Below are 26,110 nucleotides of genomic sequence, written 5' to 3' on the forward strand. Positions count from 1 at the left end.
GCCATGAGGGGCATCATCAACGAGTTCAACGAGCTACTGATGGCAAATTCGATACTGCCACCTCTACCTGATTAAATCAAACTCTCAAATGTACCGGTGCGGATGGCGTGCTGACCGGCGTTTGACATGTTGATGCAAATGCGCTTCATGTTTTTTCCTTTTTTTCGATGGCTCATCTTTGGTGAGACCCTTTGCGATCCGTGATTTTGTAAGACTGGATTTTTTTGTTCAATAAAAGCGGCCGTATGCATCATTGCGATGCAGCCATTTCGAAAAAAAATGTACTTCACGGATAGCTAAGCGAAATAGAAATCATGTGTGAGTATTCGAGGCGCACTAATATAAAATAATTAGTCGAGTGATTATTTCATATTCAAATGACGTCAATTATATATTTTGTTGAAATATATTTTTAGATGGGCTAGACTTTTATGAGTTTCTAGAATAGCTTATTTTATATGATCTATACTAATTTTCGTTAATATGGATGTATCTAGATAGATTATAGTTCTAGGTATACCTATATTAGCAAAAAGAGAGTATGACTTTCTGTTTGACACAAGTGAATTTTTTACATTCTATTTTATTAGCATATTGAGAGAAAAATTAGAGCCGTAGCAACGCATGGGCATTCAACTAGTGTATCTTAATTCTCGAGTAAGTTTAATCAAATTTAGGAGTATCCATGTCCACAAAATTCCCTTTGTATTTCAACAAAAGCATTTTTTACCGAACTATCGGATGAGCTTCGATTTTATCAATTCTCACCAAAAGCGGAGCAACGTTCTCACTAGATTCTCTCGAGTCTCCTCCGCTCACCGTGCGGTGCTCGGATCCCCAACGCTCACACTAGACCATTATTCCCTTCACTCCACTCTCTCCGCAATCTCATCCTCACTTCACTCCACTCGCCGGTCACTCCTCGACTCGCCGACGGCAATGGCGTCCCTCCGCGCCTTCCTCTTGCTCGCGGCCGTGCTGTGCGCGCTGGCGGCGTCATCAGTCTCTGCGACCCGCGATCTCCGCTCGCGCCGCACCCAATTCGTCGTGCGCGGCAACGTCTGGTGCGACACCTGCCGCGCCGGCTTCGAGACCCCGGCATCCACCTACATCGCCGGTACGTATGCTACATCCATTTCTTCCCTTCTCTCTCCCTCAGGATCCATTACGGGCGCATAGATTTCACGTGAGTATGTCTGTCTCGGGCCTTTCCCCATCGCTTCAGTGCCCCCTTTTATTATTTGCGCTTCTTTTTCTTCCTTAAAATGCGTTCTTAGTGGAATGTTGCTTGACTGGGTTAGCAGGTAGCAACTGCACGAAGAGTATAGTTATAAAAAATAGGTTTATCTTTTCGTTTTCCCTGCGACTGCGATCTGATTTAGTAGATGCCGATGTGTGATGCGCATGCATAGATGAAGCGGCTAGTGGTTGGTGCTTGGATGCGTTAGTTTTGGAATCCTGAGTATTAGTTGCGTTTCTTTGGGAAGTTTGTTATAGATCTTTGGGATCGCTTTGTGCACAAGCTAAAGCAGATAAGTTTGCCGTAGCATTACCTTTGGAGTACCAGTAAATCATAGCCATTAGATCTAAGATCATGGCGGCATGTGGATAATACTTGGACCATTGGACACGTCGACCATGGCAACTACACCACCAAGGTGCCAAGGTGGGGAATTTCAAGGCGGTTCGTCTGGCAATGTCCCTTTTGTGCTAACGTGGTTTCATTTGCGTGGCGCTGACCGCATCAAAGCCGTGACTTGAGCTGGGTGATCATTGCTTTGAGATTGTTGTCGGCAAGGTGCGGTGAAAATACAGGGCAACTTCTCACCAAGTCTCTGTTTCCAGGGTGGATGCCCTAGGTCTGACCTTGATTGGTTGTACTTGTACCTCGAAATGAAGGACCTCTAACCATTTCTTTTTGTTAAAGGCAATGTCTGTAGATTGCACGGACTTTCTCTTGGGTGAACACTCAAGATCTGACTTTGGTTTAGATAGGGCGACGGCGGCGCTTCTGCATTGTTCCTTTGGTGGACACGCCGCTCTTGGAGAACCTTTTATGAAGTCCGGGTGTTGCCAGGGGTGGTTGTTCTGGCTGTTGCGAGTCGCTTTTTTTCTCTTCACGGGGTAATTGGACCGTAGCATTTCCTTTGGAGTACCAGTAAATCATAGCCATTGGTTGTTCTGGCTTTTTTGCTGTGCATTCTTGAAATCTCGACTAGCTCTTCAAATTATGTTGGTGTGGATGCTAGGTCTAATTGGTATCTGTATGATATTAATATATTCCCTTTATCAAAAAATAAATCTAAGACCATGAGCAGTCAACATTAATTTAAGGATACCATGAAAGAACTAAATATGTTCACGATTCAGGAATCTACTTAGTTATCATTTACATTACAGATTTTGGACGTGTACCCTATTATTATGGACCAAGATACTATTCACGCATAGGTATTGTAGCTGTGGACGGCGCATGGATTCTGTAGTGCGGCAGCACCAGGCTTCATCTTAGGAGTTAACTAAATCCCACGATCTGCCCCTCTTAAGTTCAAGAGTTGTCCCATCACGTTAACAAAAACTAAAGAAATGATGTATGTCAGGATAATCAGAGCGCTGCAGACATATAGAGAGTTTATGTTACGTTGGGATAGAAGTTGTGATAAGACTTGTTCTTAGGCTCCATGACGGCCACATGCATATATGTTCTGGACTTTGTCATACACATGCTTTCACATCCATACATGATACATCATACGAGATGTACTTAGTAAACCATCAACGCTGTTGCTCTTGGATTGATGAATGTCTTCTGAAACTCGGTTCTGAACAGATTAGTTCTGGACTGCTGGTTCTCTAGTTTCACACCGAATGGAACACTGACATAGAACATCGTAACAGCACTTTGTTATACACTGATAGCATGAAATGAAATGAAATGATATTGAAATACAATGGAAAATTGAAATATGACTAGAGTAAAGGAAAGTAGAACACGAGAATGGTTTCCCACATATATCAGTATCACCATCATCATTTTGCCTAGGTCGTTTACAATTTAAACTGCCAACTGATCTTCCAATCTTCCATCTTTGCAATGTCTTGTACTTATCTCTTGCCACAGCACCTGCAGGCCTAATAAAGCTAGCTGCCTGTAGTCCCATGTATAGTCCCTTCTTTTTGTTTTCTCTCTGTTTTTGGTAGCCTTGCTACAACCCTGTATGCTCCCGCCTTCTCAGCGGTTTTCTCTAATATATAATGATGCACGCCTAGGCTTGTGTTCGAGAAAAAAAAATCTCTTGACATTTTGGTGGGCTAACTACATAATAGTATTTGTTAAGCATGTTTCTTCACAACTTAGCATGCTTCATGAGTTGTTGTATAGTCGCCGAGTCATTTTTCAAAAATCACGTCATCTCGCGACTATACAGCGACTTTCGTCGACTATACACTGAGTCGCAGTGTTGGCGACTCACTTTTGAGTCGCGACTCAAAAACCATGCAACTTAGGTTTGCAAACATGTTTTTTTGTCCTTGAAAACTGGGTCAGATGTTAAGTTCTGCCTGGGTATGGAAACATTGCCTATACAACCATCCATTAGTAGCAGGTGCTGTGTATGTTGTGCCAAGAGGGCAGAACTCCAGATTTAACATGACTATATGTCAAGCACCAAGGAAAGCAGGATTAGAAAGAAACATTGCTGATAGAACAGGCCCACTGTATCTCGAGCACAAAGTTGTTTATGACTTTTAGTTATACTGGTTGGTTTATGAATTTAGATCTTTATGTTTGACTGGTTGGTACAATCAACTGGAAAATGCTACAAACTAAAGCTGAAAGCTTAATAGTGATTAGTTTGCAGTTCTGACAATACATGGCTGAAAATTTGAGAAAGCTTAGAACTACTATTTCTTACGAAACTCGTATTAATTCAAACTTGTCGACCAAAAGCATATCAACTATTAATTAACCAGTATTTCATTTGTCTGCCAATTGTTACTGATGGCATTTCTTTCTCTCCATAGGAGCAAAGGTTAGAGTCGAGTGCAAATCAAAATTGACTGGGGCGAAGACATGCAGCTTCGAGGGTCACACTGACCACACTGGTACCTACAACATCCCCGTGGACGACGAGCATGAGCACGAGATCTGTGAGTCTGTCCTTGTCAGCAGCCCAGACATGGGGTGTGCCAAGATAGTTGATGGGCGGGAGAGGGCCCCTGTCTTCCTGAACAACAACAATGGTGTCACCTCCAACATTCGGTTGGCGAATGCTTTGGGTTTCCAGAAGGACATCCCTCTGGCTGCATGTGCACAAATCCTCAAGATGTACGAGGAAGTAGACGACCGTGTCTGAGAACTCTGAATTTGCGGTCACAGAGAAGGTAATATGTTACTAGGTGGAATCTGAAACATCTATTATGTACTACGAGGACCAAACGTATCGCTGCTTGCGTGCTTGATATTGTGTAGCTCAGTGCTTGAGTATGTATGTGGGATCCGCGGTTGAATCATGGGAGTTCACCATATCTAGTAAATTGACATTTGGTTCTTCTTAGCAAGCTAATGTTATGGACTTTGTTTGTGCTGAGAGTCTGAGACGGTTCAGGTTATGCAATGCTATTGGGCTGAGCAACATAGAGAAGTGGAGCGGCAAATAAGCTTGCTGGCCTGCATATTGTGCAGTTCTCTCTTTTGATACGAGGAAATCCGTTTGATTTACCTAGCAGAAATGAATAGCGTGAGACTGCAGTTCTGAATGGAGAACCCCAGTTTGGTCAGCAATTTGATGTGTATTTAAAGAATTTGAAGCTCAGTGCTGTCGCTTGCTGCTGACGCTGTACGCCATGCTATCTGGAGGAAAATGTTGACTCACTAAAATAGAAAATGTTGGCCTGTTAAAATACAACATGTATAACAAATGAGTGTCACATTGATGTGCATTTTAACGTTTGATGCGTGGCATAAAGAAAGTTCCAAATGAGCAACGAAATAATACGTGATAGGGGTGACACAGATTGAAGAGAAATTAGTCACCAACACGTGGAGGGGCAGAGGAAACCAAAGTTAACCCTAGATAGTTGGATCTTGACAGGCTGACAATGGAACAATCCATGTGCTGTAATAGTAGTACTCATAGTTTGTTATCCTTTTCTTGGTCTTTGACGTTTTGGTTTTTTTATATAACTGTTGGTTTCATATCTAGCTTATCTCAAACCGAGCGAAGTACTATGTGCAGATACTCAGGGTGCACCCGATGAACTACAGATATGTCAGCAGACAGACACACAAACAAAATATTTAAGAACTTCTGAAAGTAGAGAGGCACAGCTTATTGCATACAGAGCAAACCAAAGAAGGATATCAAGCACTTGCCGCAAATATAAACCTAGAGGAAAACACATGACTATCTTGCAAAAGAAGCACATTTCTAACAAACAGAATTGTACCGATCAATCAAGAATGCGGGCTGTTCAAACAACATGACAGAACAAAAAAAATGGAGACACAATACCTTTACAGCTCTTCCAGACTAAATGCAGCTCTATGAACTCAAATAGCAGTAGCACATAGCATGCAGTTACCACTGTCCTAAATTCAGGTCAGACTTGACAAAGTGCTAGTCACTCGAACTGCAGAAAGGAACGGAGCAATGTGATCCGTCGATAGTGCGAAAACTGACGGCGAGAATCGGTCAGTGGCAGTGGTCAAAGCAGAACTCCTTCCGGACACCACAAGTGCAGGTCACGCACACCACCACCACGGCACCTGTGCAGGCTACTGGCTCGGCGTGTGTGCGACCCTCTCTGGCTACGCTGGACACTTCCACCTCTCGATCCTGTACAGGTACAGATTTCATCAAGGGACAGAATACCAAAATGAAACCAGAGAAACAAGGAAACGAACAGCAATTTCAGTTAGCTGCAACTGTTGAAAACATGACCATTAACTGCAGGAAATACATGCAATTTTTTGCAGATACATCTGAACTGAACATGGAATCAAGAATTGTTGAGTTAATGTTGGAGTTGCATGTACAAAAATTGGCCTAGGATTAGCACTTATTCACATAGAGTGGATCATAGATTCAGATAACAGTAGGCTTAGTATTTGCTTGATCAGTCAAAAAGTCAAGAAATGATCAGGTTCAATTATTTGAAGGATGCAGAGGATACAACTACAGATTGGAGATCATAATCTTCAGATAGAGGTGTTCTGCCTCGGACAGCATCTAATCAATGATCGAGAAGCTAGGGCATGGTCAGGTTACATTGATCAGAATGTTCATGCCTGGAGAATTGCAGATACTCTAATCACAGTGTTTTTTTTTGAGGGAAATCACAGTGTTAATTACAGCTTTAAGATAATAAGCTTCAGATAACCGTGTGTTCTGCTCTAGAAGTATCTGATGATCGATCAAGAAGCCAAGAAATTATCAGGTTACACTAATATAAATGTGAAGGACACTTCCAGCTCTCGATCATGTACACATGCATACCAAAAATGCATGTGTACAGGTCAGGTTACATTGATCAAAATGTTCATGCCTGGAGAACTGAAGACATTCTAATCACAGTGTTAATTACAGCTTTAAGATAATAAGCTTCAGATAACTGTGTGTTCTGCTCTAGAAGTATCTGATGATCGATGAAGAAGCCAAGAAATTATCAGGTTACAGTAAATGCTAAGGACACTTCCAGCTGTCGACCCTGTAGACATGCATACCAAAAATATGTGAAGAACACTACAGTTTGGCTCTAAAAGTACCTACTCGGTGAGCACGAAGTGGTGCACGCACGCTGAGCAAGAAATGAAGTGGAAACATGAAAGCCTAAGGCTTGAATTACCTGCTTGCTCGCCTTCTCAGGGACGTAGGCGCTGCGGGATCTGGCCAGCGATCCGCAGGACGAAGTCGAGTGGGATTCCTCACTGGAGACCTTCCTGGCTTCCTGCGACTATCAAATTGGCACATCAGAGGCAACGGACAGAGGAATCAAGAATTGTAAGATGCAGAAAAACAGGGGACGGGGGTGAAGAACATGTATCAAGTACCTGCTTGCTCGCCTTCGCCGGCGAGGTGAAGAACTTGCAGCACGGCCTGGTCGACGAGTCGGACAGGATGGAGGAGCGAGAGGCCTCGCCGGTGACCAAGGCATTCGTCTTGACAACCTTCTGCGTCGGCTGAATGGCCTGCTGCGGCACGTCCCACTGCCGCAGGTTCCTGCGGGGCGCGCTCACGATGCCGTGCTGTCGCCGCGGCCTTTGCTTGCTGCTGCCGCCGCCGGGCTTGCGCACTGGCGGCGCCGAAGTCTGCGAGGCCGAGAAGACGAACGGAGGAGAACTTGTGTGGCCGATGGCCGGCCCCGGAGAAGGGAAGAACGCCAAGCCGCCGCTGTCGGTAGAGCCCGTACGCGCGTGTTTCGGGGAAAGCAAGGACGCCTCGGCGCGGCCGCTTTGGTATTCCCTGGGCGACAAGGACGGCTCAGAAGACAATGACGCGAAGCCGCCGCCGGCGGTGGAGCTCGCTGGCGTGAGCGGCTGCTCCGGTGAAGCGGTGAACATGAAACCACCGTTGGCAGTGGGCCCCGCCCCCTGCGTGGGCTTCTTCGGCGATGCCACGGGCGTGACCCCGCCCGTGGTGGGCGTTGTCGGGTGCCCCGAAGAAGCCATGAACGACAGAGTGCTGACATTGGAGCCCGTAGGAGACGGCGTCGTGAGCGTGTCCTCGAAGAAGGCGAAGATGTTGCCTCCGCCGCCGCCGCCGATCCACGGGCGCGCTGACGGGAATGAGAAGTCGCTTGCGGGGGACCCCCTGCGCGACAGCAACGGCGGCGCGGTGGTCGGGGACCGGCGCGGCGAGGGCGGCGGCGTGGGGGTGGGCGAGGAGTCGAAGGGGTGGAGCTCAAGCAGCATCTTCTTGCGCGGCGAAACGGCGGGGACGAGGCAGCGGCGCTTGCGCCCACCAGCGACGGCGGCGGGCGCGGAGAAGGCGACCGCTGAGTGCGGTGGATCGATGCGGAGCTCGGCGAGGTGGTACGGCAACGGCGAGAGGAAGAAGTCGCGGTGGAGGTGGGCCGTCGCCATCTCCATGGTCGGCGCTCCCGGGTTCTTGGGTTCTTGGAGTTGGGGTGGCGGTGGTTGTTTGTCTTGGAGGCGAGTTGGTTAGTTAGTTTGTTATGGCTGACTCCTGCTGGATGGATGGAGAAGAGAGAAGCGACTAATGATTAGCGTTGGCGTGACTTGTCTTGGGTTTATAAGGTGGAAAAAAATCGTGGGGAGATCGTCCCACCTCGTCTCGCAGTCGTTTGTTGTAGAGTATAGTCCAATACCATCAATGGCAAAACTTTATCGTTCGTTTCCTGAATCAATGTTCTTGCTCGTGGTGAAAGCTCCAAGCCTCCAACTAAGGACTGCCAGGCAAAATTTGAGAGAGAAAAAAAAAAGAGGAAAGGACTGTCAGGGAGAATAAACTACACGTGGTAAAAGGAGGGCATTTGTGCGATACGGATTTGGCAGACATGAGTGTAGATGCACCTTTTTAAAAAAAAAAATCAAAAATGCCATTTAAAAGTTTTGGTAAAAAAATAAAATAATTTTTGCATCTACATATTATCTTGATACTTACTCATGTCAATTCTCAAGTGAAAATAAGACCATATGTGTCAGGAACTGATCACCTTATTGGTTGGTGTCAGCAACTAATCGCCCTCGGGTGGCGGCGCCGCGCCACTCCGGGGAGTCCCTCCCTCCTCACCGGTCTCCGGCCCCCTCCAGCCCCTCTCTCCCCTCGCAGCCGCCGGAGGTGTCGCCGGGCAAAGCCCGCGTGAAATGGCGGCGGCGGGGGTTTCAGATGGTCGCGATCATGGGGGGTGCGAGCGGCGATCCTGATCTTTCTTGTGGTGGTGGTGGTGCGCGGCGTCAGCGGCCGGACGGCGAGGCGGCGACTGTGCTGGAGTGGCTAGATCTTGGCCCTTGGGCCTGGAGGCGGCCGACTGCTGCACCTTCTCCTCCGCGCGACGGGATGCTCTGTCCGCATCACATGGGAGCCGGGGCGGCGGCCCCCAGCATGGCGGTGGCGACCTTCTCTCCGGAGGTGGACGGCTGATGGCGTGTAAGACACACGTCCGTTGGGAACCCCAAGAGGAAGGTGTGATGCGTACAGCGAAAAGATTTTCCTCAGTAAGAAACCAAGGTTATCGAACCAGTAGGAGTCAAGGAACACGTGAAGGTTGTTGGTGGCGGAGTGTAGTGTGGCGCAACACCAGGGATTCCGGCGACAACGTGGAACCTGCACAACACAATCAAAGTACTTTGCCCCAACGTAACAGAGTGAGGTTGTCAATCTCACCGGCTTGCTGTAAACAAAGGATTAGATGTATAGTGTGGAAGATGATGTTTGTTTGCGAAGAATAGTAAAGAACGAGTTTGAAGTAGATTGTATTTCAGATGTAAAGAATGGACCGGGGTCCACAGTTCACTAGTGGTGTCTCTCCCATAAGATAAATAGCATGTTGGGTGAACAAATTACAGTTGGGCAATTGACAAATAAAGAAGGCATAACAATGCACATACATATATCACGATGAGTACTATGAGATTTAATCAGGGCATTACGACAAAGTACATAGACCGCTATCCAAGCATGCATCTATGCCTAAAAAGTCCACCTTCGAGTTATCATCCGAACCCCTTCCAGTATTAAGTTGCAAACAACGGACAATTGCATTAAGTATGGTGCGTAATGTAATCAACACAAATATCCTTAGACAAAGCATTGATGTTTTATCCCTAGTGGCAACAAGACATCCACAACCTTAGAACTTTCCGTCACCGTCCCGCATTCAATGGAGGCATGAACCCACTATCAAGCATAAACACTCCCTCTTGGAGTTACAAGTATCAACTTGGCCGAGCCTCTACTAGCAATGGAGAGCATGCAAGAACATAAACAACACATATATGATAGATTGATAATCAACTTGACATAGTATTCCATATTCATCGGATCCCAACAAACACAACATGTAGCATTACAAATAGATGATCTTGATCATGATAGGCAGCTCACAAGATCTAACATGATAGCACAATGAGGAGAAGACAACCATCTAGCTACTGTTATGGACCCATAGTCCAGGGTGAACTACTCACACATCGATCCGGAGGCGATCATGGTGATGAAGAGACCTCCGGGAGATGATTCCCCTCTCCGGCAGGGTGCCGAAGGCGATCTCTCGAATCCCCCGAGATGGGATTGGCGGCGGCGGCGTCTCTCGGAAGGTTTTCCGTATCGTGGCTCTCGATACCGGGGTTTTCGCGACGAAGGCTTTAAGTAGGCGGAAGGGCGGAGTCGGAGGGCCGACGGGGGCCCCACACCATAGGGCGGCACGGGCCCACCTTGGCCGCGCGGCCCCGTGGTGTCGGCGCCCGTCGCCCCACTTCGTTTCCCTTTCGGTCTTCTGGAATCTTCGTGGAAAAATAAGACCCTGGGCGTTGATTTCGTCCAATTCCGAGAATTTTTCCTTTGTAGGATTTCTGAAACCAAAAACAGCAGAAAACAACAACTGGTTCTTCGGCATCTCGTCAATAGGTTAGTGCCGGAAAATGCATAATAATGACATAAAGTGTGTTAAAACATGTGAGTATCATCATAAAAGTAGCATGGAACATAAGAAATTATAGATACGTTTGAGACGTATCAAGCATCCCCAAGCTTAGTTCCTACTCGCCCTCGAGTAGGTAAACGATAACAAGGATAATTTCTGAAGTGACATGCTATCATAATCTTGATCAATACTCTTGTAAAGCATATGAGATGAATGCAGCGATTCGAGGCAATGGTGAAGACAATGAGTAAACAAAAGAATCATATAGCAAATACTTTTCATGAATAGTACTTTCAAAACAAGCATCAATAAGACTTGCATAAGAGTTAACTCATAAAGCAATAGATTCTTAGTAAAAAGCTTCGAAACAACACAAAGGAAGATATAAGTTTCAGCGGCTGCTTTCAACTTCAACATGTTTATCTCATGGATAATTGTCAGCACAAAGTAATATAACAAGTGCAATAGGTAAACATGTAAGAATCAATGCACACAGTTGATACAAGTGTTTGCTTCTAAGATAGAAAGAAGTAGGTAAACCGACTCAACAATAAAGTAGAAGATAGGCCCTTCGCAGAGGGAAGCATGGATTACTATTTTTGTGCTAGAGCTTTTCATTTTGAAAACATAGAAACAATTTTGTCAACGGTAGTAATAAATCATATGTGTTATGTATAAGACATCTTATAAGTTGCAAGCATCATGCATAGATTACCAATAGTGCTCGCACCTTGTCCTAATTAGGTTGGATTAACATGGATTATCATTGCATAACATATGTTTCAACCAAGTGTCACAAAGGGGTACCTCTATGCCGCCTGTACAAAGGTCTAAGGAGAAAGATCGCATTTGATTTCTCGTTTTTGATTATTCTCAACTTAGACATCCATACCGGGACAACACAGACAACGAGATAATGGACTCCTCTTTAATGCATAAGCATTCAACAACAGATAATATTCTCATAAGAGATTGAGGATTAATTGTCCAAACTGAAACTTCCACCATGATTCATGGCTTTAGTTAGCGGCCCAATGTTCTTCTCTAACAATATGCATACTCAAACCATTTGATCATGAAAATCGCCATTACTTCAGACAAGACGAACATGCATAGCAACTCACATGATATTCAACAAAGGTAATGATTGATGGCGTCCCCGTAAACATGGTTACCGCTCAACAAGCAACTTATTAAGAAATAAGATACATAAGTACATATTCTTCACCACAATAGTTTTTAAGGCTATTTTCCCATGAGCTATATATTGCAAAGGCAAAGAATAGAATTTTAAAGGTAGCACTCAAGTAATGTACTTTGGAATGGCGAGAGAAATACCATGTAGTAGGTAGGTATGGTGGACACAAATGGCATAGTTTTTGGCTCAAGGATTTGGATGCACGAGAAGAATTCCTCTCAATACAAGGCTAGGCTAGCAAGGTTGTTTGAAGCAAACTCAAGTATAAAACGGTGCAGCAAAGCTTACATATGAACATATTGCAGGCATTATAAGACTTTACATCGTCTCCTTGTTGTTCAAACACCTTAACCAGAAAATATCTAGACTCTAGAGAAACTAATTATGCAAACCAAATTTTAACAAGCTCTATGTAGTTCTTCATTAATGGGTGCAAAGTACGTGATGCAAGAGCTTAAACATGATCTATATGAGCACAACAATTGCCAAGTATCAAATTATTCAAGACATTATACCAATTACCACATGCAGAATTTTTCGTTTCCAACCATATAACAATGAACGAAGCAGTTTCAACCTTCGCCATGAACATTAAGAGTAAAGCTAAGAACATATGTGTTGATACGAAACAGCGGAGCGTGTCTCTCTCCCAAACAAGGAATGCTAGGATCCGATTTTATTCAAACAAAACAAAAATAAAAACAAACAGAAGCTCCAAGTAAAGCACATAAGATGTGACTGAATAAAAATATAGTTTCACTAGAGGTGACCTGATAAGTTGTCGATGAAGAAGGGATGCCTTGGGCATCCCCAAGCTAGATTCTTGAGTCTTCTTAAAATATGCAGGGATGAACCACGTTGGCATCCCCAAGCTTAGACTTTTCACTCTTCTTGATCGTATTATATCATCCTCCTCTCTTGACCCTTGAAAACTTCCTCGACACCAAACTCAAAACAAACTCATTAGAGGGTTAGTGCATAATTGAAAATTCATATATTCAGAGGTGACATAATCATTCTTAACACTTCGGACATTGCACAAAGCTACCGAAAGTTAATGGAACAAAGAAATCCATCAAACATAGCAAAACAAGGCAATGCGAAATAAAAGGCGAATCTGTCAAAACAGTAATGCATCAGAAGACGAATTTTTCGGGGCACTTAACTTGCTCGCAGGAAAATGCCCAAATTGAATGAAAGTTGCGTACATATCCGAGGATCACGCACGTAAATTGGTAGATTTTCTAAATTTCCTACGAAGGGGCTGCTCAATTTCGTGACGACAAGAAATCTAGTTTCTGCGCAGTAATCCAAATCTAGTATTGACTTTACTATCAAAGACTTTACTTGGCACAACAATGCAATAAAATAAAGATAAGGAGAGGTTTCTACGTAGTAACAACTTCCAAGACTCAAATATAAAACAAAGTGCGAAGTAAAATAATGGGTTGTCTCCCATAAGCGCTTTTCTTTAACGCCTTTCGCCTAGGCGCAGAAAGTGTGAATCAAGTATTGTCAAGAGACTAAGCATCAACATCATAATTTGTTCTAATAATAGAATCATAAGGTAACTTCATTCTCTTTCTAGGGAAGTGTTCCATACCTTTCTTAAGAGGAAATTGATACTTAATATTACCTTCCTTCATATCAATGGTAGCACCAACAGCTCAAGAAAAGGTCTTCCCAATATAATGGGACAAGATGCATTGCATTCAATATCCAAGACAACAAAATCAACGGGGACAAGGTTATTGTTGACCATAATGCGAACATTATCAATCCTCCCCAAAGGTTTCTTTATAGCATTATTAGCAAGATTAACATCCAAATAACAATTTTTCAATGGTGGCAAGTCAAGCATATCATAGATTTTCTTAGGCATAACAGAAATAGTTGCACCAAGATCACATAAAGCATTACAATCAAAATCATTGACCCTCATCTTAATGATGGGCTCCCAACCATCTTCTAACTTCCTAGGAATAGAAGTTTCAAGTTTTAGTTTCTCCTCTCTAGCTTTTATGAGAGCATTTGTAATATGTTTTGTAAAGGCCAAATTTATAGCACTAGCATTGGGACTTTTAGCAAGTTTTTGTAAGAACTTTATAACTTCAGAGATGTGACAATCATCAAAATCTAAACCATTATGATCTACAGCAATGGGATCATTGTCCCCAATATTTTGAAAAATTTCAGCAGTTTTATCACAAACAGTTTCAGTAGTTTCAGGCAATTTTGCACGCTTCGCACTAGGAGTAGAAACATTGCCAACACCAATTATTTTACCATTGATAGTAGGAGGTGTAGCAACATGTGAAGCATTATCATTACTAGTGGTGGTAATAGTCCAAACTTTAGCTACATTATTCTCTTTAGCTAGTTTTTCGTTTTCTTCTCTTTCCCACCTAGGATGCAATTCAGCCATCAATCTAATATTTTCATTAATTCGAACTTGGATGGCATTTGATGTAGTAACAATTTTATTATCATTAGGCATAACTTTCAATTTTAAAAGATCAACATCATAGGCAAGACTATCAACCTTAGAAGCAAGAATATCAATTTTACCAAGCTTTTCCTCAACAGATTTGTTAAAAGCAGTTTGTGTACTAATAAGTTCTTTAAGCATGGCTTCAAGACCAGGGGGTACACTCCTATTATTGTTGTAAGAATTCCCATAAGAATTACCATAACCATTACCATTAGTAGAAAGATATGGCCTATAGTTGTTACCAGAATTATTCCTATAAGCATTGTTGTTGAAATTATTACTTTTAATGAAGTTCACATCAACATGTTCTTCTTGGGCAACCAATGAAGCTAAAGGAACATTATTAGGATCAAAATTAGATCTACCATTCACAAGCATAGACATAATAGCATCAATCTTATCACTCAAGGAGGAGGTTTCTTCAACAGAATTTAGCTTCTTACCTTGTGGAGCCCTTTCAGTGTGCCATTCAGAGTAATTTATCATCATATTATCAAGAAGCTTTGTTGCCGCCCCCAAAGTAATGGACATAAAAGTACCTCCAACAGCTGAATCCAATAGGTTCCGCGAAGAAAAATTCAATCCTGCATAGAAGGTTTGGATGATCATCCAAGTAGTCAGTCCATGGGTAGGGCAATTCTTCACCAAAGATTTCATTCTCTCCCATGCTTGAGCAACATGTTCATTATCCAATTGCTTAAAATTCATTATGCTACTTCTCAAAGATATAATTTTAGCGGGAGGATAATATCTACCAATAAAAGCATCCTTACATTTAGTCCATGAATCAATACTATTCTTAGGCAAAGATAGCAACCAATCTTTAGCTCTTCCTCTTAAGGAGAAAGGAAACAATTTTAATTTTATAATGTCACCATCTACATCCTTATACTTTTGCATTTCACATAGTTCAACAAAATTATTAAGATGGGCAACAAGCATCATCGTAACTAACACCTGAAAATTGCTCTCTCATAACAAGATTTAGTAAAGCAGGTTTAATTTCAAAAAATTCTGCTGTAGTAGCAGGTGGAGCAATAGGTGTGGATAAGAAATCATTATTATTTGTGCTAGTGAAGTCACACAACTTAGTATTCTCAACAGTACCCATTTTAGCAGTAGTAAATAAAGCAAACTAAATAAAGTAAATGCAAGTAACTAATTTTTTTGTGTTTTTAATATGGAGAACATGACAGTAAATAAAGTAAAACTAGCAACTAATTTTTTTGTTTTTTTGATATAGAGAGCAAACAAAACAGTAAATAAAATAAAGTAAAGCAAGACAAAAAAAAAGTAAAGAGATTGGATGTGGGAGACTCCCCTTCTAGCGTGTCTTGATCTCCCCGGCAACGGCGCCAGAAAACTATCTTGATGGCGTGTAAGACACACGTCCGTTGGGAACCCCAAGAGGAAGGTGTGATGCGTACAGCGACAAGTTTCCCTCAGTAAGAAACCAAGGTTATCGAACCAGTAGGAGTCAAGGAACACGTGAAGGTTGTTGGTGGCGGAGTGTAGTGCGGCGCAACACCAGGGATTCCGACGCCAACGTGGAACCTGCACAACACAATCAAAGTACTTTGCCCCAACGTAACAGTGAGGTTGTCAATCTCACCGGCTTGCTGTAAACAAAGGATTAGATGTATAGTGTGGAAGATGATGTTTGTTTGCGAAGAACAGTAAAGAACAGAGTTTGCAGTAGATTGTATTTCAGATGTAAAGAATGGACCGGGGTCCACAGTTCACTAGTGGTGTCTCTCCCATAAGATAAATAGCATGTTGGGTGAACAAATTACAGTTGGGCAATTGACAAATAGAGAGGGCATAACAATGCACATACATAAACAACACATATATGATAGATTGATAATCAACTTGACATAGTATTCCATATTCAACGGATCCCAACAAACACAACATGTAGCATTACAAATAGATGATCTTGATCATGATAGGCAGCTCACAAGATCTAACATGATAGCACAATGAGGAGAAGACAACCATCTAGCTACTGCTATGGACCCATAGTCCAGGGGTGAACTACTCACACATCGATCCGGAGGCGATCATGGTGATGAAGAGACCTCCGGGAGATGATTCCCCTCTCCGGCAGGGGTGCCGTAGGCGATCTCCCCGAATCCCCCGAGATGGGATTGGCGGCGGCGGCGTCTCCGGAAGGTTTTCCGTATCGTGGCTCTCGTGATCGGGGTTTTCGCGACGAAGGCTTTAAGTAGGCGGAAGGGCGGAGTCGGAGGGCTGACGGGGGCCCCACACCATAGGGCGGCACGGGGCCCACCCTGGCCGCGCGGCCCTGTGGTGTCGGCGCCCCGTCGCCCCACTTCGTTTCCCTTTCGGTCTTTTGGAATCTTCGTGGAAAAATAAGACCCTGGGCGTTGATTTCGTCCAATTCCGAGAATATTTCCTTTGTAGGATTTCTGAAACCAAAAACAGCAGAAAAACAAAGAACTCGGTTCTTCGGCATCTCGTCAATAGGTTAGTGCCGGAAAATGCATAATAATGACATAAAGTGTGTATAAAACATGTGAGTATCATCATAAAAGTAGCATGGAACATAAGAAATTATAGATACTAGATTTAGATGTGCGCCTTGGCGCACGATCCCGTGAAGGTCGTGTTGATGTTCATTTTATGAAAGTAGGATTAAAAAGTACCAGTGAGGTGAAAACCAAAATGTGACAAACAAATATGAATATCTCAGCAGCAATAAAAAATCCTGTAAAAAATTGGGAAACCTATTACACATAGCAGAAAAAACTTGGATCAAAATAGATTAGTCTCACTTTCTTTGATTGTAGTAGCCGAGTAAAGGATTCACACAATCAAAACACCATTGGCATCTACATGTGATGGTTCAACGGGTGAATCATTTTATAGATAGTTGTTCTTGATCTTGCACTTATTGTAGGGAGTTACGCCTATTTAGGATATTGTTGAACAAAAGCATGATCTTACGAAGCTATGCATTTTAGGATATTGTGACAAAAATAGAAGGTAATACCAAATTTAACATTGTTGAACAGAAACACACAAACACAAACTGTATCTAATCTATTAGAGGGGCAATAACCTAGAGAGAACAAATGTTGGACAAAGATAAGGTAGACACAACTTTACCGCTTACCGATGAACATGCAAATTCTGTCCAACAAAATCAGACACATTTACATAAAAAAAGAAACACTGGTCCATTCCATTACTACATCACGTTGGGTATATCACCAGCAACTATGTTTGAAACAAATTAAGAGAATTGGCTCAGCCAGGTCTCTATAAGGCCACTCCCAATAAAGCATCCATGCACAGATAAAGTCCGCAAAAAATTTAGACCAAATCTCATTTGCAAATTTATATTTCTAAACGAAGTACCTAATTTATTGAGATCATATTCCTCGCTGGAAATGGCTTGCTTCAGAATCATGGAGTCTGTCAGAAACATTACAGTTTGGCGGCCCAATTTGAGTGACGGTGATAGCTTTCTTTGAAGCTAGAGCTTCTGCATGTGGCGGGTTAGCGAAATGTTCCAAATTGCCTGCACCGGCTGCCAGATGCACCCTGGTCATTTTGGATGGTGAAGCCCCAACCTTCAGATTTTGATGACTACCCTGGCCCACGATCCCATGAAGTCCGCAGTGATATACAATCTGTGCAACAACAATAAAAATCAGGTGGGAAACGATAATACTTTTTTTGGATTTTACAAAACAAAGTCAATAAGATGAAATTAGGATAAAAGTCATGAAATCAATGTTAAAGTTGTTAAATGCATTGGCCTATTAGGTGTGCACAATCAATAAGAACTGAAAAAATACCACCACTTCCGCAAAACTGATAAAGTAAACATCAGGTGTCAAGAATGCATTATATAGTGATTTAACTATTTATCAATATAATATATGGATTGTATCGCATCCAGGCTATGTTTTATACAATTTATTTACGGTATTGTGATTTCAATTTTTTAACCAAACATTCTCTCAAATATTTCAAAACACAAAGATGCCACATAAATAAAGATACATATGTAAAAGAAATCCAATGAACACACCTTTGTATAATATATGTTGCACACCATCAGTGCCCAATATAACAGTAGGACACCTCGGGCATGGCTGGCATGGCTAAAATAGAGAGCTTACCATCTAATCATACAAAACCGTGAAAGTGAAAGATCTGTTACAGTGCGAAACCGATGACTAAAATATAAAGGAGAACTCCTGGTAATACAGGTTTGGAACATTGAATTGGTAAGAGGGTCTTCTACCTGAAGGAATATTCTGGTGATCACCTGATCCTCCCGCCCAAAGCTAACCATGTCAATTTTGGACATAAGAAAAGTGAAACAATGAGAACACATAACACCATATGACCAGACTATTTAGATCATGTACTGTTCAATTTCAGGGAAAAAAGGAATGTGTTTCTTAGAGGAAACGGGAAGAAGAATGTGGTACTTAGCATGCCGGAGCAAATCTCAGTCCAATTAGTAACATCACCGACAGCTCAACAACATTGTATACATATATACATAGAAAACAGTATTGGTGTCTGAATCACACTGTTATAAAAAGATCATAGATAGTATGTCTGTTCATTTTCGTTGGCATCATAATTAAGTACATTTTACATAAAACAAACTCCAACAAATATATTTGTAATAGCCTACTAAAACATCAGAAATGATTGTCCAAATAGTACCCTGAAACATGCCTCACCTTGCATACACACAGCAACGGCGGTCATTCTCCTTGAAAATAAAAGATGCATAGCTAGTGTTTACAAAGTGAGGGCAACATCAGCAGTAATAATTGTACCTACAATACATTAATTAATGAATAAAATAAAACTAAGTTAGCTAGCTGAAGCACAAATAATGCAAGTGTGGCCGCAAACCCAGTTGTTCCTCATGGATAAGAACATACACTGAAAGATTATTATGGCCTTTAAAACTAAATTATTTCGTTGTTGTCACCTGAAAGTTACAACATGATGGAACACCTACCATTTCTCCATATTCAGGACGGCAAATTATCCAACCTATGATACAGGGTTAGGCAATATATACTGAAAGATAAACTCAATTGTGCATATCTAAATTATCAGCTCTTATATACATAATATAGAAACAACGCATTGCTTCAAGGACATGACTTTTGAAGTTCTTTGTGTAAAGCAATTTTTTATTTAGTTGTACCTGACAGTACTTGCCCTTTCCCTCAGATTCACCTCTTACAAATTAGTCGTAATTATATAAACAAGAACCATTGGAAAAGACATCTTACCTTGCTTCCATGTCATTGTGTCTTTCGGGCTGATTCCGGATAAGAAGATAACACGGTAGATAACTGCAAGAATATTCTAAGTGAGCAATTTGGTGATGCCAAAATAAGATTGATAACAAAATGATTCACAAAGAAGAACCGACATGAATGCAAAGCGAGGAAGGAGGCCTTTACCGCTTGGTCTGAACGTGACTCACAGTCGGATCAGCGCAAGTGCCACAATGACGACCAATACCTGCTATCTGTCACCATTGATCTCCGCATATGGTTGCCTCTGTCGTAGTTGGCGAACATGATTGCCTCAGATATCTCGGAGGATAAATAAGCCCAAAGAGAGATTCATGCATTACAATGCATTCAAACCAATCTTCTTCACATCAATAACGATGTGCAAAATTTCCTACAAATCAATCACGAAAATTGGTTCTGTTCATTTCTTCCACTAAACAACACAAGATATGCAAAATAGGAACATATGTTCAGGTGCTCCACAAGGCCATATACGTGCATTAATCTTGGATAGGTTGTTCAAAATCTTTTTGGACAGGTATGCTTCCTCCATACAAAATTCTGCACAACACAGATCTGAGGATTAAGTTTGGGAAACCATTGCAAGCCAAGACATAAATTACCTAAGCCTCAAGGAGGGAGAGGCACATCAGCTTGTGACGCGTGCGGCGGGATTCTCTTCTCCTCCTGGTGAACCCCCTGTATTATGCAACCAGATGCATCAAGAAGCACCACAAAAATATTAAGCACTATATAAACATAGATTAACACATATTTCAATCACTTGAAAAATAACCGAACAAAGTATGTCTCATTAAAATGACCTTGGTCTTCTTATTTAGGGAACTCCCCAGATTGTTCTTTCTTCTCTTCTTCCACAAACCTACACGCACACAATGTTCAGAAAAAAAAATCAATTCATACAGTTCAATCACTTAAGAACTTAATCGAACAACATATGAGTTAGAAAAATGACCTTGGTCTTCTTCTTCTTCAAAAAGAATTACCCTCATATTCTCCTTCTCTCTTTTCCTCATTAGATCTGCACACAATATTTTTCCAAAAACATCAATTAGTAAATTTCCTAGCCCTTGGAGAGGGAGGAATTTCAGAGACACGCAGTCATCTCACAGATCCACATGCGGATAGATTCACAAATCCATAATATATAATAGGGATTTCTATTTTCGTGCCCTCAGGTCTTTAGTTGTACTCAGTTTTCCCCAGCTCCTTAGTTTTTCCTCAGTTTTCCCCAAGCCCTTGTCTGAACCGCAGAAGGAGCTCGGACGGAAGAAATCCGTTAAGTTGACCGTTCCGTGCTGACGAGTGGGGTCGTGTCGTTTGTGGGGTCGCGTCGTGTGGGACCGCGTCGTGTGGGGCTGGTAGGAAGGGACCGCGTGGGACAGGACGAGGCCGTGTTTGTGTGGCCGTAGCGTGTGGGGCCGTAGCGTGTGGAGCCGTGTGGGTCCGGGACGGGGGCACGAGTGGTTTCTGTCTCTTTCGCCCAGATTAGCAGTTTTCAATGTACCTTTTTCCTCTCTATCGCTCGATCTCATTCATATTTGATAGCCCAAATTGGTAGCAAATCTAGAGCAGCTTCTCCTTCTGTTTTTTAACGCCATTCATTTCTTTATGCCTTCGTTTTTACCCAATCAGGTAGGAAATCTAGGGCACAAATCCGGAGAAAAAATATAGGATAAGCTGCATACGAGCAACCAACATAGCATAGATATATTCGGGACAGATCCAAAAGTAGTACCGATAGATCCAACATAAGCTACATTTTACATGAAATTAAGCTGCTCTACGGATAGAGCGAGTCACATACGAAGAGTGCAGATAGGCACGTTCAACGCCTCCGGGTAGCGCGTGTGACTCGCTTGGAGGTTGCGCAGGTGAATCCCAAGTGCTTTGTGTTTGGCCATGTACGCATGCACGTTCACGGTCCTTCCAACTCTAGCGCCACATCTACCAATGGATTCAGCATGGTTCACCAGGGAGTTGAAGTCGGTGGCGCGGAGCTTCCTGTTGCAGAAGGGGCACTTGTAAATTCCTCGAGCAAAAGGGCCATCGTAATGGCCGGACTGCAGCCTCCTGAGGACGTGACGAGTCTTGGTGTGGAAGGACTCGTCGTCGCTGTCGACGTCGCTGCTCTGCACCTGTCACGTAGCACCAAAGATCGTGCAAAAAACACGGAGTCAATTGCAACGATGATGGAACAGAGAGTGAACAAAAAATCATGCATGATAATATGGGCTCGAAAAAAAGAGGTAGCCTCAGTTACATTGGACACACTTATATCCAGGATTTGAGTCAGCAAACCAAAGATCATGCACAACAAATTTGTACACACCAATTGTTTATTGACCAAACCCCTGAATCAATTTATGCCCAAATATTCATCATCATCGGCACAAATCTTAAACAAAAGCAAATCACAAACACTAATAACGCAAGATCTAACACAAAAGGATCGAACTAGGAACGAGACGAACAAGTAATAACGCAAGATCTAACAAAAAAGGATTGAACTAGGAACAGACGAACCGTAATAACGGTAGATCTAACACAAAATGATTGAAATGAGATAAGAACAAGGGAACAAAGGGTTACCTCCGGCTCGTTGTCGACGATGGTGGTGTCGTAGGGGTTCTCCGGCGCGTCGTACTGCACCTGGTTCGTACGGGTCCCAATCGACGGGGACCGGACGGTGGCGGCGGCCGATGCGCCGGCTGCTACGTTGGGAGCGGCGACAGGGGCCCGGACGGGGGCGGCGGCCGATGCGCCGGCTGCTACGTTGGAAGCAGCGACAGGGGCCCGGACGGGGGCGGCGGCCGATGCGCCGGCTGCTACGATGGAAGCAGCGACGGGGGCCTCGGACGGGGGCGGCGGCTGATGTGCCGACAATGGGCATCTCATTCTTCTCCATCGCCGGCGGTTTTCTTCGGGGTTTTTTCTTCGGTTGTGGAGAAGATGATGGGACAGGAGAGGCGGTTGCGGTGAGCCGGTGAGAACGTGCGTCGAGGGAGAGAAAGAGGGGCTCTATAAAGACGAAGGTGGCGTGTACCGCAACACGCGTCCGCTATGCACGGCAACACGCGTCCGCTATGCACGGCCGCAGCGTGCACCGCTACCCGAGTCTAACCCCGGGACGTTTGGTGTACTCAGTTATAACCTCGGGCCTTATACGGAAATTTTATCCGTACTCAGTTTTCCCCTCGAGGACTTAGACCGGCAAGTGCAATATACTCAGTTTTACCCTCAAGTAGCTGGTCAACAGAGAGTCAACAAATGAGATTAACATAGCTAATTGAGTCATTTCATGCGCAAAAAAATCCAAAAAAATAAAAACATAGTGGCAACTACTCATGGAGTCTTCCTACGCAACCTGCCACCTAGAAAACCTTAACAAACATATATAAATCAAGTTTTACCACAAATTGCCACTTCTCGGAATCACTAGTGTAGCTATGAAGATGCATGGTTTTCCACCCAAACCCCTTTGCAAAACATCTTTCCCAAAACATAGTTTGTCTAAATGAGGCCATAATTGTCACACTCATGTATATTTGAATTGCAAATAATTTGATGTAGCCCAATATGAATTATATTGTACAAAACACACATTTTTCATTTTGTAATTCTTTTGTTTGAATCCCTTAGTCTATTTACTATTTATGTGCCCTTGGATTCTTAGTACTACTCAGTTTTGCCCTCAAGTACTCGTCACAAATGCTCCGAGAAGCCCAAACTTATCCTGATTGGTTGAGCCGTTGTCACACGGATCGACTCCACGAACCGTTGATCCACTGATCTAACGGGCAGTATACCCCTATCCGTCTCTTCGTGGAAACCTCTCTCTCTCTCTCTCTCTCTCTCTCTCTCTCTCTCTCTCTCTCTCTTCGTGGCCACCCATCTCTCTCTCTCTCTGTCGGTGGAGAATGCAATGACGAGTTTGCCACTTAATATATAGTATTGGTATAAACATGAGGCATACATATTTGCGGATTTCGGTGATTGCATTATTTGTCAGCCCTCTAACAATTATCAACTATCTTGAGCTGTCCCTTTCTTTTAGGGAATATAGTTTGGGATATAGTATTGGTATTTTGAAACGGCCTAAAAGTGGTATAATTTTGTTATAAACATGAGGCATACATTTTTGCGGATTTCGGCGATTGCATTATTTGTCACCCCTCTAACAATTATCAACTATCTTTAGCTGTCCTTTTCTTTTAGGGAATATAGTTTGGGATATGGTATTGGTATTTTGGAAAGGCCTAAAAGTGGTATAATTTTGGTATAAACATGAGGCATACATTTTTGCGGATTTCGGCGATTGCATTATTTTTCACCCCTCTAACAATTATCAACTATCTTTAGCTGTCCTTTTCTTTTAGGGAATATAGTTTGGGATATGGTATTGGTATTTTGGAAAGGCCTAAAAGTGGTATAATTTTGGTATAAACATGAGGCATACATATTTGCGGATTTCGGGGATTGCATTATTTGTCACCCCTCTAACAATTATCAACTATCTTGAGCTGTCCTTTTCTTTTAGGGAATATAGTTTGGGATATAGTATTGGTATTTTGAAACGGCCTAAAAGTGGTATAATTTTGTTATAAACATGAGGCATACATTTTTGCGAATTTCGGCGATTGCATTATTTGTCACCCCTCTAACAATTATCAACTATCTTTAGCTGTCCTTTTCTTTTAGGGAATATAGTTTGGTAATTTCGGTGAATGCACACACTAACTTTGAAAACAACTACAAGTACATGTAATCGAATAATGGATTTGTAACTAGGTATCCCTTGTAACAACTTCTAACGCCTGGTGAGCAGTGATAAGAATCCGATCGTAATTATACAACAAAAAAAACAACCAGCCATCAGATTAGCTTGCTTCTTCAACTCGATCAGCTGCCTTAATCGCTTGTTCATTTTCTTCAGTTCTCCCTTCACTTCCACCAGTTCCGCATTGGGAGCATTAGGCATAATCGGAAGGTCCCTAATCGGAACGGCTCCTCTCTCCGCCGCATTCTCTACAGCAAGTCCCCCTCCCAAATTGCGCCCCCAATAGCGCCAATTGATTCCCTGCAACCGAAGCCTCCGAACGTACACATCGATCCACTCGAAATGCCTGCATTTCTTCAAGATCTGAAAACAACAACGTGAACCCTAAATCCCAAATTCGAGGGAATAACAAGAAAATCGAGAGAAAACAGAGAAATTGGAGCGAGATCTAACCTATCCCCCTCTCTATATGGCAAGCTCTCGCATGCAACGAACTCACGTCCACGGTTGCCGTTCTCGTCCGTCTTACAGATCGACCGCTTCAGAGGCTCCTGGCGTGGGCGATCGGGGCATCTTGTCAAAGGCACGGGTCCATACTACGGCCATGAAGAACGGGAGGTCGAAGAGAAACTAGACATCACCCGCGTGCCGGAGAAGGGGCTGCCGCCGGCGGAGAAGAAGAACAATGGGGCGCGGAGAAAGAAAGGGGAAGCAATGGCACGGGCACGGGCGCGGGGCTAGCTCGGGCTCCCATTTTGCAACGGTCACTCGGGTAAGCTGTGGGTCCGGCGCGCTCACGTGGACAAGTTGTGGGTCCCACGATGATCCGGATAAGTGGAGACGTGTCCACTGCGGGGCACCAACAGCGGCCCCACTTGCCGGCACCAACCAACGTCAACTAAACGGGATTCCTTCCGTCCGAGCTCTTTCTGCGGGTTATAGACAAGAAGTTGGGGAAAACTGAGGAAAAACTAAGGAGCTGGGGAAAACTGAGTACAACTAAGGACCCGAGGGCACGAAAATAGAAATCCCTATATAATATTCTAAGAAAGAATAAGACAAATCAATCCCTTGAGTACACCTGCAGTACATTAATTTCATTACCATGGCTACTAAAATTGGCATGGCTCTCCTTCTGCCTGAGCGCACCACCACGAGAACACCCAAATCGCTGCCACCGCCACCTCCTGTCTTCTCCATGCGATAGCGGTTTCCAGTCCAGAACTGCAATCTAAGGCGGAACCGGCCCATCGTCTTTAGCTCGAGGCAGTGATTGTGCGCGCCTTCCCGGACCGCACCGCACCGCCTACAGACGTCTCCGGTCTGCCATCACCATCAAGGGCGGAGCTCCAGCAGCCCCTCCTGCTTGCGCCGGTGGTGCGCTGCTCCTGCTGGCCTGCGGCCATCCATGGAGGCGGAGCGGGGCGGAGGCTGGGGGTTGGAGATGGGGCGTGGGAGAAGGAAAGGGTGGGCAACCAAGGAGGTGGAGCGGCGCCGCCAGACGCGGCATCAGAAGAACGAGTGCGGATTGGGGAGGAGCTTAGCGCGGCGTGCTGCCTCCACGTCCACGAGCGCTTCGCCGGCTGCACTCCTCGTCGCCGCTGGACGGACCTCCAGGCCTGCTCGCCCCCACGCCTTGGAGGAGGCCAACCGACGAGATGGGGATGGGACCTTGGAGGAGGAGAAGGGCGGGTGGCGGCTAGGGAGGC

The 26,110-nt window shown here is 43.7% G+C and overlaps 2 protein-coding genes and 1 long non-coding RNA gene across 3 annotated transcripts; 1 reads left to right on the plus strand and 2 right to left on the minus strand.

Annotated features, from left to right (window-relative positions):
• Positions 1-939: 939 nt before the first annotated feature.
• Positions 940-4,565, plus strand: LOC124649105 (pollen-specific protein C13-like). Its single transcript, XM_047188779.1, has 2 exons — positions 940-1,117; positions 4,024-4,565. The coding sequence occupies exons 1-2, from the start codon at positions 940-942 to the stop codon at positions 4,353-4,355; spliced, it is 510 nt and encodes a 169-aa protein (XP_047044735.1). The 3' UTR covers positions 4,356-4,565.
• A 1,128-nt stretch (positions 4,566-5,693) lies between these two features.
• Positions 5,694-8,083, minus strand: LOC124647397 (mucin-1-like). The gene is made up of 5 exons (XM_047187351.1): positions 7,052-8,083; positions 6,847-6,954; positions 6,547-6,636; positions 6,354-6,404; positions 5,694-5,837 (listed from the first exon to the last, which is right to left on the minus strand). The coding sequence occupies exons 1-5, from the start codon at positions 8,081-8,083 to the stop codon at positions 5,694-5,696; spliced, it is 1,425 nt and encodes a 474-aa protein (XP_047043307.1).
• A 12,340-nt stretch (positions 8,084-20,423) lies between these two features.
• On the minus strand, positions 20,424-25,662 carry LOC124708117. Its single transcript, XR_007005049.1, has 3 exons — positions 25,506-25,662; positions 20,577-20,642; positions 20,424-20,483 (listed from the first exon to the last, which is right to left on the minus strand). It is a non-coding gene; the product is annotated as an uncharacterized LOC124708117 (long non-coding RNA).
• Positions 25,663-26,110: the final 448 nt, after the last annotated feature.

Source organism: Lolium rigidum, chromosome 4, assembly GCF_022539505.1.
Source record: "Lolium rigidum isolate FL_2022 chromosome 4, APGP_CSIRO_Lrig_0.1, whole genome shotgun sequence".
NCBI lineage: Eukaryota > Viridiplantae > Streptophyta > Magnoliopsida > Poales > Poaceae > Lolium > Lolium rigidum.